General features: G+C 41.2%; 1 protein-coding gene across 8 annotated transcripts in view; it reads left to right on the forward strand.

Annotated features, from left to right (window-relative positions):
* Cep85l (centrosomal protein 85 like) overlaps positions 1–14,198 on the forward strand; it is a 189,933-nt gene that overhangs the window by 91,557 nt on the left and 84,178 nt on the right. For 2 of the 8 annotated variants that reach the window (XM_031348108.1, XM_031348109.1), the window contains exon 1: positions 103–467. The exons of 1 other annotated variant lie outside the window; for it this stretch is intronic. In XM_031348108.1, the coding sequence (XP_031203968.1) occupies positions 395–467 (73 nt within the window). In that variant the 5' untranslated portion in view covers positions 103–394. Of the gene's footprint in view, positions 1–102; positions 468–4,280; positions 4,530–12,459; positions 12,507–12,562; positions 12,581–14,198 lie in introns of those variants that run through there. 5 more of the 8 variants (XM_031348112.1, XM_031348113.1, XM_031348114.1 and 2 more) reach the window with 4 other exon arrangements.

Genomic DNA, 14,198 nt, shown 5'->3' on the forward strand with positions numbered 1-14,198 from the left:
GCCCCGCCTCGAGGCTCCGCCCTCAGCCCCTCCGGGCCCCGCCCCCAGCCCCTCCAGGCCCCGCCTCTCCTGGCCGGGCCCGCTGCCTAAGGTTCTGCCGGGCGGAGGGGGCCGAGAGAAACCGCAGCTGTAGATTCGCTCAGAGCCCCGGAGCCTGGGATCGCGCCGCCGTCACCGGGGAGCAGCTCGCTTCCCCGGCCCCGGGGCCTCCGCACAGCCGGCTGGGCCATGGCAGCCGCCGCGCTTCGGGGCCGTCGCTGAACCAGCCGTTGAGTCAGCCCCCCGCTCGGGTCGGGTCCGCGCCGCCGCGGCCCAGGCTCCGCTCAAGTTTCCGCCCAGAAGCCGAGGCGACCGCGGGCCCCGAGCTCCAGGCTCGCCCGCTCGTCTGCCCGCTATGTGGGGCCGTTTCCTGGCCCCGGAGGCTGGCGGCCGGGACAGCCCCAGCGGGGCCGGCAGCTTCCCTGCGGGTAAGGAGGACGGCGGGCGGGTGGGGTGGCGGCCGCCGCCGGGGCTTCTCGGGAGTCGGCGCCCTAAGGCCTGGCGACCCCCCGAGGGGTGACAACTCGGCCCTTGTGGGCCGCTCGGCCGCGCTTTGTTGTTCCTCGCGTGGTGTGCGTGGCTGCCGCACGCGGGACGCGGGCAGGAAGGTCGCTGCGGTGTCGCCCGCAGCCGCTGCTCAGCAGCAGAGACGCTGCTGAGGACTTGGCCGCCGCCGTCTGAGACCCCCCCGAGGAGGGCGACAGCTCTTAGAAAGCAGGTCGCATGGCTGCCGGGGACGGGGCGGGGGGGTGGGGGCTTCCTGGGTCCCATCGGAACCCAGCCGTCTTCGAGATGCGGGGCTCAGGGAAACTCGAGGGTGGCAGCTTTGCGGTGGTGGTGGCAGGGACCGTTGGAAGTAGACAACCGTTTTATGCCTGCAGCACCCAGAAGTTGTGTAGGAGCCACTAAATTAGAATAAATCTTCCCCTAACGTGGAATAGGAAAAAGAAGGGTTGTTGGCTTGACCATGACAAGTTATCTAATGATGACAGTTCTGAGGGCACTTTAATCTGAACTGAATCATGAACCCCTTTGAAAAGCTGAAAGATACATTTTTTTCTTCTCCCCCCCCCCAAGAGAAAAGAGCTACATATTCGTATGCAGAATTTCTCCTAAAAATTTAGGTATTTTGGGGACCCATGGATAGTAACCCTGTTCTACAAAGTGTTTGAACTTGACTTGTGTAACTTAGAGGCAGTTGTGTACGTTTTGCAAAACTGTTCGAAAAGAAGCATTTTGTAGGAGTCCCTTTTGTGATATTCTCTGCCTTTTCGAAGATACCAGGCAGGCACATTGCTACTGAAATTTTAAACAATGCAATTCTGTGATAGTTTACATTCTAAACTATCGGTAGTTCTCAGCCTTCCTAATGCTGCGAACTTTAATACAGCTCCTCATGTTGTGATGGCCCCAAACCATAACATTATTTTCATTGCCACTTCATAACTGTAATGTTTGCTTCTGCCATGAATGGTGATGGGCATAGCTGACAATGGGACTCTCATGAGAAGGTCGCGCAACCCAGAGGTTGAAAACCATTGGTTTTGAACAGTAATGTCTCTATGTCTCTATATGTGTATATATGTATGTATGTATGCATATATGTATATATATATATATATGGTTTGAAACTATCCTTTAATACTTTATTCTCATACCCCCCCATAATAGTTTTAGAACAGAAATTAGAATAGCTGTGAATTTAGTAAAAATATATGCAGAGAATTACTTTCTAAAATCTTTACTGGTTGCCTTCAAGAGTAGACAGAGGTTTAGAGGTTTCTGATGTTTACCCAGTTGTTGCGGGTCCTGGCATGGAGGTGGCTTTAGTGATGCAGAAGGCACTCCTGATCCCTGGGGGCCAGAAAGAGTGTTTCCCATCTATCCATAAGTGTCAAAACCCATCTGGGATGTCTTTGTAACCTAACCTCTAAAATCTTACTCTTGGTAATGGCCCTTGTTGGAAGTACATCACAGAAGCATTGTATCCAGTTTTCCATTGTCTTCTAAGAGAGCAAGAGTTAGAAGTTAAATAATTGAAAGGCTTTGATGTTACACTGCAGTTTCTAGACATTTACTATTCCTAGAGTACAGAGGAAGAAAGTACTTTAAAATATTCAGATTTAAGGGATTTGGACAAGATAAATCTTTGTAAAACTATGTGTTCTCAGAGTTGACAGCAGTAAGTCATAAATCACAATACTTATTTCCAATGAAATCGTGAAAATTTCACCTATATACTGAGTGTGGACTATTTTTATAGTAATGGTGATGTAATTATTTTCTCCTTGAGCCAATCAATATAAATACTGAAATTATTTAAAATAAATTTTTATGAGTTACTTAGATAAACAAGTATGGCACATCTAGCCAATGATCTGAGCTGAAGTCAAGATAACTTATGGGCTGGTTCCTGTGGAAAGCCTTTTTTTCTTACAAATATGAAGAAAGTGTGTGTGTCTTGGAAATGCTGTCTAACAAATAGACCCTGTCTTAGTCAGGGTTTCTATTCCTGCACAACATCATGACCAAGAAGCAAGTTGGGGAGGAAAGGGTTTATTCAACTTGCTTCCACATGGCTGTTGACCACCAGAGGAAGTCAGGACTGGAACTCAAGCAGGTCAGGAAGCAGGAGCTGATGCAGAGGCCATGGAGAGATGTTTCTTACTGGCTTGCTTCTCCTGGCTTGCTCAGCCTGCTCTCTTATAGAGCCCAAGGCTTCCAGCCCAGGAATGGCACCACCCACAAGGGGCCCTGCCCCCTTGATCACTAATTGAGAAAATGCCCCACAGCTGGACCGCATGGAGGCACTTCCCCAACTGAAGCTTCCTTCTGTGATAACCACAGCCTGTGTCAAGTTGACACACAAAACTAGCCAGTACAGACCCTTTGGCTAATTCAAGCAATTTTAGGGTCTATATGAAGATAACAAAGAAAAAAAACCAGTCTTCCTCCCCATTCCTCTTCTGAGTACCTTAGCCTAGGCTGGCCTTTAACACAAAATTGCAATGTAGCCAAGACGGGCCTTCCAAAAACTCTGAAAGTGCTGGAGGAACCACAGACTTGCAACATCTGCCAACCCAGCCTCCTGATGGAGTTTATTAGCAATTTGTTTGGTTCTGAGCTGGTAAATAATTTCCTGATATTAAAAAGTCTGTCTTTGTATGCACAAAGTTAGTTCTGGGTGTTCTGAATCCTGTTTATGCAAATAGGTAATTGACTAAAGTGTCAGCTTTCTGCAGTGGAAGAACTTGTTACTGCAGTGGCATTTAAGGCTGTAACAAATGGGAGCAGCTTGTGTACTTTAGATGTTACCAAGCGGTCCTTCCTTCCTTTCTTCCTCCCTTCCTTCCTTCCTTCCTTCCTTCCTTCCTTCCTCCCTCCCTTCCTCCTTCCCTCCCCTCTCTGTTTGTTTCTTCCTTCCTTCCTTCCTCTCTCTCTCTCTCCTCTCTCTCTCTCTCTCCTCTCTCTCTCTCTCTCTCTCTCTCTCTCTCTCTCTCTAGCATTTAATTGTGTTTTGTCTTTATCCAGTTTTTCAGCCAGGTTTATGGCTAACCTTGTTTTGAATAAAAAGAAAAAATCTAAAATGAATATTTTCTTACATTTCCATGTAAGATCACATAAACTCCTTCCCCTACACTTAAAATATAGCTACTTTAAAATTGGATAAGTGCTGTGTCTTTTGACTTTACACGTTATCTGAAGAATAACTTGTAAAAATGAATTTTAAATAATTTTGTCTTGAATGCATATTTGAAATCACTATTTCAGAGAGTAAACTAGTATCAAAGTTGTTTGAAAGATGGATATATTTTTCTTAGGCTTTTGAAATCTAGAATTAGACAGCGATATTTTGAGTACTTCTACATACAATAAATTTGTTCCTTAAAATAGAACACACATATACAAACACAGTTTTATTTTGTTTGAGACAGGGTCTAAATATGTAGCCCTGGTTGGTCTCAAACTTACAGTAATCCTCCTGTTTCAGGCTTCCAAGTGCTGAGATTACAGGTATGAGTCACCATTCCTAGTTTTGCGAGACATATTTTAAACTTAATATATCCAACCCTTAAAATATTTTGGGGTAGATTATTATACTTTTAAAACATGCTAAAAATGTTAGAGTTAACAAGTTACAAGCACAGTGTGGCTGTTCTTTGCTTTGAGCTTTGGATTTGCATCTTCAGAGGTGATGCATCACTGTTTAGTGATGTCATAATGGCAGTGGTCGTAGATTGTAAGAAGTGATGTTTTCTGCTGTGGTTTGGAGTTAGATGGACCTCAGAGCAGTCTGGTAACAATGAGCAGTAACAACCCTGCCAGCTAAACTCAAGTGGACATGTTCTTTCATAGCAGTCATTGGGCATGAGGGGTGAATCACAACTTGAGTGATGACTTTTGTGAAATGAACTGATTAGTAATTGGAATTTAATCACTGCTTGGATTGAATGAAGCTGGTTTATTACTCTGAGGTCAGGAAATAAATGGTGAGTTGAGCTGATGACACCTATTGTAAATTTTTAAGGATGTTGTGAACAGAAAAGTCTTAGGTACGGTTTTTCTGTTGATAAGAAATATGTACCTTGAGAAGACAACTAAGACTCGTGGTCTCTTTAGATACTATTTTACTGAATTATAGCTTAATTAGTTTCTACGAATTATGCATTAAATAAGAGTGTAATCACTCGTAACATTTAAACCCCAACATACTATTATTACTGATTTAAGGATTTTCATATTTTCTGCTTTAATCTTTAAAAATATTCAGAGGAGAGCAGTTTATTGTGGAAGGTCACTAATTAAGAATGGAAGTACTAGCCATAGTGCCACCTGTCTTCAGAGTGGTAGAGGCAGTAGGATTGTAGCCTGTTAAAGACTAGCTAGGTTTACATAGTGACTACGTCTTGAGATCCTGTCTCAAGAAACCTAAAACCAGACCAAACCAAAAATGCACACTCAGTAACCTTCTACATACAAAACACAGAATAGAAAGGACCACCATAATAGCAATAGCCAATTGCTTTTCATACTTATATTTTATTTTGCCTTTTTTTTTTTTTTTTTTTTTTTTTTTTTTTTTTTTTTTTGAGACAGGGTTCCTCTGTGTAGCTGTGGCTGTCCTAGAACTCACTCTGTAGACCAGGCTGGCCTCGAACTCAGAAATCTGCCTGCCTCTGCCTCCCAAGTGCTGGGATTAAAGGCGTGGGGTGCTTCCCATCTAGATATGTGTTTTTGTTATTAAATATTAATGATATGCCGTGGTGGAGATGGGCAGTAAGGGATACATAAGCAGCTAGCTGCATACTGGGAAGAAAGGGAAGCCGAAGAGCGTGGGCAGAAAAATGTTGAGCAGCCTGGTCAGAGAAGGCGCTGACCCGCTTCACGTGAAGAGAGGTATATGGGTTTCAGGGTGTGGCTTAGAGAGTTTCAGGAATATCAGAACCCAAGCAGTCCTGAGCTTGATGAGCAAGGATGTGAGGTGAGGAGGGCCTGATAGTAATGCAAGGCTTTTTAAGGAGGGATTAATTTTGTTATGATTTTCTGTTTATTATGTATCCTTGGCTGGCCTACTTGCCCTGTAGACCAGGCTGGCCTCAAACAGTGATCTTTTTGGCCTCTGCTTCCCCAGGCATCAGAGGCATGCACCACCACGATGGGTTGGATTTTATTTTGTCTGTGAAAGGAGAATTTACTGTGCATTCTTCCACTCAGTGCTTGAAGCTGGCATTGCTTTGTGTACTAGGGACAGGTAATGGACATTTTCGTTTATGATTATAACTCACATGTTGATTGTGTAGGGGAAGAAATTGTGAAAAGGTAGAAGCAAGAATAACAGTGAGAAAGCTGGTTTTTGATACCACTGTTATTAGGTAAGAGATTTAGATTAGGGCAGTTAGATGATGTTTTGAGAGAAGAAAATAGGTTCTGAATATTTGTAAGAAATAAAGCTGATAAAATTTGCTGATGGTTTGGAGGTGGCAACAAGGGAAATGAATCTAAAATGAATGCCTGGCTTAGCTTCAGTAAGTATAGTGGGTTGTGGTTGCATTTTTCTGCAGTGTGAACTGTTGGAGGTGGTGAGGAGTACTGGGGAAGGTTAAGTGTGAAGTCTGATGTCCGTTTTAGAGTTCGGGTGAGATACTGAGTGGGAAGTTGGTATATAAGTGTAGGCCAATGTGGAGGTCACTGGATCTGGAGAGAGAGGAGTTACCTGTGTATAAATGGTATCAATTATGGGAGCTGGGTAAGTTACATGGAGAGATTATAGAAAAGATAGTGGGGAATACGGAGCAGAGACCAGAGGACTGAGCTGTGAGACACCAATGTTTCTGATCAGGTAGAGGAAGATGAATGCTCAAAAGAGATTAAGCAAGAGAAGCCAGGGAAGTGTTGTAGTAGAATCAGGAGGATGTGGTGTTTGATCATCTATGTCTAAGGTAATTTCAGATAGGTCAGAAGAATGACTACTGACCACTGTTGGTGGGGGATTTAAAAATGCTAAACTGGCAGAAATTAGCTCATTTCGTTGGATAGAGATTAAGTGCTCAAAAAATGTTGAACTCCTTAAGCTAAAGACACTACCTCTCTGGGCTTGCTAGTGACCTCCAGTTTCAAAGTAGAGAAGTGTCTAGGGTTTGCCTAGGACTAAAGAGTTTCTTGGGATGGATGCCTTGACCGATTGCTATTTCTCAGAGTATCTACCTGCTGTTAACAGCATTCCCTCCCATTGGAATAGGAGATTTTCCTTCTTCCCTTCCCTCCTTCCCTCCCTCCCTCCATCTCCCTGCCTCTCTCCCTTCCTTATTAGAACAAGGGTTTGCTATGTAGCCTTTGCTGGCATGGAAATTATATTATGTAAACCATGCTGGCCTGGAACTCATAGAGATCTACCTGCCTCTGCCAAGTGCTGGGTTTAAAAGTGTGCACCATCACATTGGCTTTGATTGGTACTTTTATTTCACATTTTTATTAAGTGTTTCTGAACTGATACTTGTAATCTTTTACTACTCTGTGGGTTCTTTTTATTTTCACCCTTTATCCCCTAAGCCCTCCCACCCCGTTTCACCCTCTATCACTAGATAGGAAATAAAGTATTGAAGGATGAGAGATAGCGATCTCTTAACCTAATTTCTTTCTTCTTGTTTCTTCTTTGAACACAGCTAATAACAAATAGCAGCCAACCCCAAAGAATGACCACCAACCACCAGCCCTGCCTCTTGGGGGATTTACATACCCTCTGAATTCCAGAATTCCAGATATCACACAATTGCAGAAAATATTTGCAGCTGGCATAACCGTGCCTCTTCTAAAGCATGAGGCAAATCATAGTCAGCTGCTTTGGACAGTCCAAAGCAGCCCCATTTCTTCACACCTGAGATTAAACCAAAATTGTTTTCTTATATTTTTTCTGTATTTTTAAAGAAACCAATATTTCAGAATTCTCACTATATTTTCCTCCTTCTGTTTTAGCCATTACTTGTGCTGTCTAGTAGAAAATTATTAACAGACATTTTCAATGAAATAAGTGCTTTTTGGGTCAGTGGCCAAGGGTTTTCAGGAACCCTCTCCTGCTCAATTCTGATCTTTATCAGTTTTGATGGTATCCACAGCTTTTCATTTCCTATGGGACTATAAGCAAATCCATGTACCCAATGCAAAACTTTCACTTGCTTCCATTCTGATGTTAATGCATCCTTATAGTATATAGAATGATTTAATTCCACTTTTTTTCTATAACCTTGGTGACTCTTGCTAAGTGTTGAGGTTTTTAGTTCAAGTTGCTCCTTGACTAGAATGGCTTGTAATTTTTGTTGAGCCTTGAGTTGAGCATTCATTTTGTTTTCCAGTGGCAAGAAAGTGCCTTGGACATCTTTTGTATCTGCACTTCTGAACCCAGTGATGGCTTTTGCATACATACCCTGGGAAGACTAGGCATTCTTTCTGGTTTACATTTAGAAAAAAAACATTGCCCTTAAAGATGTCTTGTTTACAATATTTTGGCAAGTGACCATATTTCCTACAATTAAAGCACTGGGTATTTCAAGATCTGGCACTTTTGGTAGCTTGGTCACAGTCTCTTTGCAGATGATCATGTTTTCCACAATTGAAGTACCAGGCATTTTGATGTTCTCGTACATAGCTCTTATCTACTTGTTCATAACCTTCTTCCATACTATTAACATATGCTGTATGACTACTGGGAAAGCTGATGGTGATCTCATTTCCCAGGGCTGCCCCTCCTTCAATTCTGGCAATGAGGTTGGTTCAAGATTGTGAAACGGACTGTTTTGTCAGATTGCCTTTCTGCTTTTCAGCTTTTCTCTGACCCAAATGCCCTCCAGCACAGCTTCTTGACCTCTTTCCTCCTGAGGGACACTTCTGATCTCTTGCTCAGTCACTAGGACTGAGCCATTTTGTTCTCTTCCTTTCTGGTGCTTCTTGCCTTCCAAGAGCTTCCATCTCTACCCTCAACCTCTCCAGTTGCACTGCCAACTCTGCAACCCTTTCAGAAAAGAGAGTAGAGTGGCCCCTTCTGTTTTTCTATTCCAGCCACTTTTTGCTTTTCACCCCGCCCCCTTTCTACCTGCAGTTTTTTCCAATTGCTCAAGCCATTCTTCCAACCTTTTTTTTTTTTTTGAAACAGAATATATGAAGAAAAAGCAAAACAAAGCAAAGCAAAACAAAACAAAGCAAAACAAAACAAAAACAGAAAAATCTCCTCTGGGAGCAAAGCAGGGGACATTGCAGTTGTAGCAGCCATATACATCTTTGCTGGCATCTTGAAAAAAAAAAGTCCATTCCTTTGTATTATGCTGTTTTCTCTATAGCATTTGAAATAAATTTCTCATTTTTTATCCTTGGTTTCAAGTCCCATATTGAGGAGTCACTTGTAACTAACCTTTTAATATTTTGTGGGTTCTTCTTTTTCCTACCCTTAATCTCCCTCCTAGATAGGAAGAAAAGAAGGATGGTAGAGGGGAGAGAGAGAGACAGAGAGAGAGAAAAGAGAGAGAGAGAGAGAGAGAGAGAGAGAGGGAGAAAGTAGATCTGAATCTACTTTCTTTCTTCCTGTTTCTTCTTTGAGCATAACTAACTACTAACAAACTGGAACCAACCACCAAGAATGACCAACAACCACTAAGTCCACCTGTCAGGGCATTTATATACTCTGTGAAAAGTTTCCAGAATTCCAAATGTCATATAATTGCAGAAACTACCTGCAGCTGGCAAAACCATGCCTCTGCTAAAGCAGGAGGCCAATCACAGTGGACAGTCCAAAGCAGCCCCATATCTGCACACTTGGGATTAAAATGAAAATATTTTTGTCTTTTAAAAGGAACCAAATTCCAGAATTCTCACTACAGATACCATCTTTTGCTTTTTGCCAGTGTCTTAGTTAGGGTTTTACTGCTGTGAACAGACACTGTGAACAAGGTAATTCTTATAAGGACAACATTTAATTGGGGCTGGCTTACAGTTTCAGAGGTTCAGTCCATTATCATCAAGGTGAGAACATGGCAGGATCCAGGCAGGCATGTTTCAGGTAGAGCTGAGCCTTCAGAATGCTAGCAGAATACTGCCTTCCAGACAGCTAGGATGAGGGTCTTAAAGCTCACATGGTTGACACTCTTACTCTAACAAGGCTACACTCCTACTCCAAGAAGGCCACACCTACTCCAACAGGGCCATACCTTCTAACAGTGCCACTCCCTGGGCAAAGCATATACAAACCATAACACCCATAATTTAATTATAAATGTACTAGGTAGTTCTAACTTATAATTGAGATAGTTGATAGAATTTTAAGATACTTTAAAGAGAATGAACTCAGAAACTTTGTCCCATGCCTTTATTTATACTGTGGGTGTCAAGTGAACAAAATCTGCTGATAATACTAAGCTTCTTTTTGAAATATTAAAAGTTAAGGGCTTGCAAATGAACTGCAGCTTGTAGTTATCCTTAGAAGTGGATTATGTGCCTTGTTTAAAGTTTCTATCAGTTAGATGCATTGTTTTATAGAAGAAAAGACTATGGCTGTCTTCCATAAGAATGACACTTGAGGCAGGGTTGTAAGGAGTCTGATGATTTTTCTGAGGTTTTCTCTTCACTGCACAGCCTCTCTTCCTAGTTGAAGAGTAAAGAAACCTTTACTTGAAAGTAAATGCTTAAATTTGGGGAACTGAAACATTATAGATAATTGTTTTCTCAGAATTTCATTTTGAAATATTTTGTTTTTAATTTGGCATTTAGATTTATTATTCATGGTACTTATGTTCCTAAGTATTAGAAAACTAAGAGTTATTGAGGCCTATGTTGTCAATGTAGGCTAAACGTACTAAAGGTTGCCTTCAAAGTACTTTTGTTTGAACTGTTTTGTTGTTTAGGAAAATTGATTTTGATTTTGGCGCTTATCTTCTTTTGTGGACAGACCTAATTTGATCTCATAAAGGATGCTTTTCTTATGAGATGGTACTCTGATATAGTTACAGTCCAAGACAAAGGCAAGCCCCTGAAGCATTATTGCTGTGTGCATGTGCACATGGGGTGGTTTCATTAACAGCATTTCAGGGATTTCTAGTTACCTCAACTTTCCAGTTCCTGATAGAAATAGAGGCTGATTTGAAAAGTACATGGTTCTGACTCTGCGTGGCTGCCAGAATACTTGTTGGAACATGTTGTTTTCACATAGCCAGAGGGTAGGGTCTTCCCATCCATACCCTGATATCAACAGGCAGGCAATGTTCAAAGGAGAGTTAATCTTAGTCGGGTTGGTAGTTACCCTAACCTTTTGATTCTTATATTAAGAAAACTTGATAGACATGTTTATTTGAATTAATAATTTCTTTATGAAAGGTGAACTACTTATTTTTAAATAAAGCTGTTTTAAAAACAGACTACATCAACATTACAGCTCTAATAGTGAAATTGAAAATAAGAAAATTCATAATAATATTCAAAGAATCTCTTTACAGAACTGGTTTTGATAGTGTTTTAAAAGTTACTTTCAGTATTTAGTGAAAAGGAACATTCAGCTTTTTCACATTTACATTTCATTATTTTGGTGGTTTGAATAAAAATGGCTCTAATAGGCTTTAAGAAGTAGCACTATTAGGTGTGACTTTGTAGGAATAGGTGTGTCTTTGTTGGATGAGGTGTGCCACTGGGTTTCACATACTTTGATGTTTCAAATGCTCAAGCAAGGGCCAGTGTGTCTATTCCTTCCTGCTGCTTGCTAATCCAGATGTAGACCTCTCGGCTCCTTTTCCAGCTCCACAGCTTTCTGCTGTGGAAACAATGGAGTAACCTCTGAACCTGTGAGCTGGCCTCAATTCAATGTTTTCCTTCAGGAGAGTTGCGGTGGTCATGGCACCTTTCATAGCAATAAAAACTCCAAGATATTAATGTCTACTTTATTTTAATCAATTAAGCAATGAGGTATTTATTTGTTTTTTTTTTATTTTTTTAAAGATTTTTTTATTTTATGTATATGAGTACACTGTAGCTGTACAGATAGTTGTGAGCCTTCATGTGATTGTTGGAAACTGAATTTTAGGTCCTCCTGTCAGCCTGCTCACTTCGGCCCAAAGATTTATTTATTATTATAAATAAGTATACTGTAGCTGTCTTCAGACGCACCAGAAGAGGGCATCAGATCTCCTGGGTGATTTTGAACTAAGGACCTTCGGAAGAATAGTCAGTACTCTTACCTGCTGAGCCATTTCTCCAGCTCCCATTTTTGTTTTTATAAGGCAGGGTTTTTATGGAGCTCACTCTGCCTTTATTTTCTAAGTAGAAGAGTACAGGAGTGTGTCACACATTATTCCTGGCATTTAAGTTTTATTTTTAATTGGGAGTAATGTATAAATTTATCAGCACACTGTGACATTTCGACTTAGTAGGTATTGTAGAAAGATTTAATCATGGTGATTACTAGTCTTCACTTTTTTTGTGATGCTGCTGTCAAAATCCATCCTTTAGGATATTTTGGTCTATATAATAATATTATTAGCTCATCATCATGAAAAACAAAATTTCACTAAGGCTACTTGTTGAAGACTAGCTTAAAAACCACAGGTAATCTGAGGAAGGCAGGAGGTGTGGAGTCTGCAATTGGAGTCAGTGCTGATAGCAGGGACAAGCAATTTACAGGGAGCAAAACGGGCTGGTACTCTCTGTTATTGGTGAGAAACTCTGAAACTCTTAGGGGGCTGGCAAGAAAGAAAGAAAAAAAGTCATGCATACACACACTCTAGATGAAGCAAAGGGAGCTCCAACAAGTGCTTCACCAAGAAAGCTCTAACAATTTCACACACACACACACATACATACGTACATATATACACACAGTTGGTGGATGGAGAGAAACTCCAACAACCCACATGTTTATTTTTCTCTTTCCCTTTTTATATCTTCTAGGACAAAGCTCTCTATGTAAGAAGAAAGATTACCTCATTCAAAAGCAAGTAAGATGTTGCAGAAGAGGGAGTTACAGCAGGATTGCTGATTTTAAGTTCATAGCAGTTATTTTACCTATTTTGTAAGCTCATTATAAATTCAAAGCAATAGGTTTTGTTTAAAATAAAATTACAAACTCCTAGTTCATGGCCTTACTTTATCGTAGTGCATACCTGTGGCCTCATCCTTTTACATGACCTAAAATGAATGTTTCTTTGATCATTAATTTGTTCCAATCCTGTTTTTCTTCTGAGTGCAGTTTACATGCTTGTAGTGCATGAAAGCTCATTGTGCTCCATTTAATGCAGCTTTTACTTACTATTCTATGAGCAGGGGGCACATTCCATTCTTGAAATTAAGTTTATTATATCTTTCTGGCAAAACAACTAAAACCACCTTCTTAAACTTTCTATCAGTTATTCTAAAAATTCCTAAAGTAATTGAAATCAAATCAGGAATTCTATGAAACCATTAATTCATCTAAATAACATTATTTTATGAAAGTTCATCTTCATGTTGATCTGCAGGAAATTTGCCCAATAGGTAGGGTAATACCAGGAGTCAGTCCTAATGGACTATAGGCAGAAAGGATCTTTGTGAGCCCTGTCATACCATGTCAGAAAAATGAGGAATACATGAGAAGGCACAGCAGCAGCAAGAAGCAGCCCTGGCACAAGCTCCTGGGGCTGTGCCTCTCCAGGGCTCACCTATCACAGCCATGGACATTGATGTGCCATCTCCAGGAAGTTCATTTGCCCACTGCAGGTCCTCCTGCATGATGGCTTCTGGCTGCTGTTCATTTATCTGAAACTTTGTACCTTTGATCAACATGTCACCACTGTCCTCCTCCCCTTTTCATATTTAGAATGGCACATCTACTAGTTACTCATTACTTTAAAAATTGACCTAAAAAATCTTTATGTGTAAGAAGGCCTATTAGCTTCCAAATAGCTAGATTTTTGATGTAGTCACTTTCTGACTAGCTAATGTGTTTATGTGAACAGACTACTGACTTGTTGGACATTACATGATTTGTCTTAACTGAGTGAAGAGTCATTTCCAGGGACTGCTTTAATTCCCATTCTGGAACTGATCTTGTTTTACTCTTAGTTTTACTTTTCTCTGACCTAGAATTTGACCTTCAGTCACAGTTCATGTCTGAATTGAACTTTTGATCTCTTCGTGATTGGAGGAACACAGCCTCTTAAAGACTCTACCCTCTTTGCCTGTTTTTTTTTTTTTTAAGTTTTAAAGGTGTGTGTGTGTGTGTGTGTGTGTGTGTGTGTGTGTGTGTGTAGGTACATGCATGTGCATGGGATTCTTTGAAGCTGGAGTTAGAGGGAAACTATGAGCCACCTGACAGGAGTGCTGGGAAATAAACTTGAGTCTTCTGTAAGAATAGCAAGTGCTTTTAACTCCTAAGCCCTGAAGAATATTTAAACAATGTACTTAACATTAATTCTTTGAGGATTTCACATATATTTTGATCATATTCATGTCTTGTTTCCTCAGTTCCTTTCATATCCAGCCCCTAACTCTTCTACCTACCTACCTCCTACCTACCTCCTACCTACCTACCTCCTACCTACCTACCTACCTCCTACCTCCTACCTACCTACCTCCTACCTACCTCCTACCTACCTACCTCCTACCTACCTCCTACCTACCTACCTCCTACCTACCTACCTCCTACCTACCTA

Source organism: Mastomys coucha, unplaced genomic scaffold, assembly GCF_008632895.1.
Source record: "Mastomys coucha isolate ucsf_1 unplaced genomic scaffold, UCSF_Mcou_1 pScaffold3, whole genome shotgun sequence".
Lineage (NCBI taxonomy): Eukaryota > Metazoa > Chordata > Mammalia > Rodentia > Muridae > Mastomys > Mastomys coucha.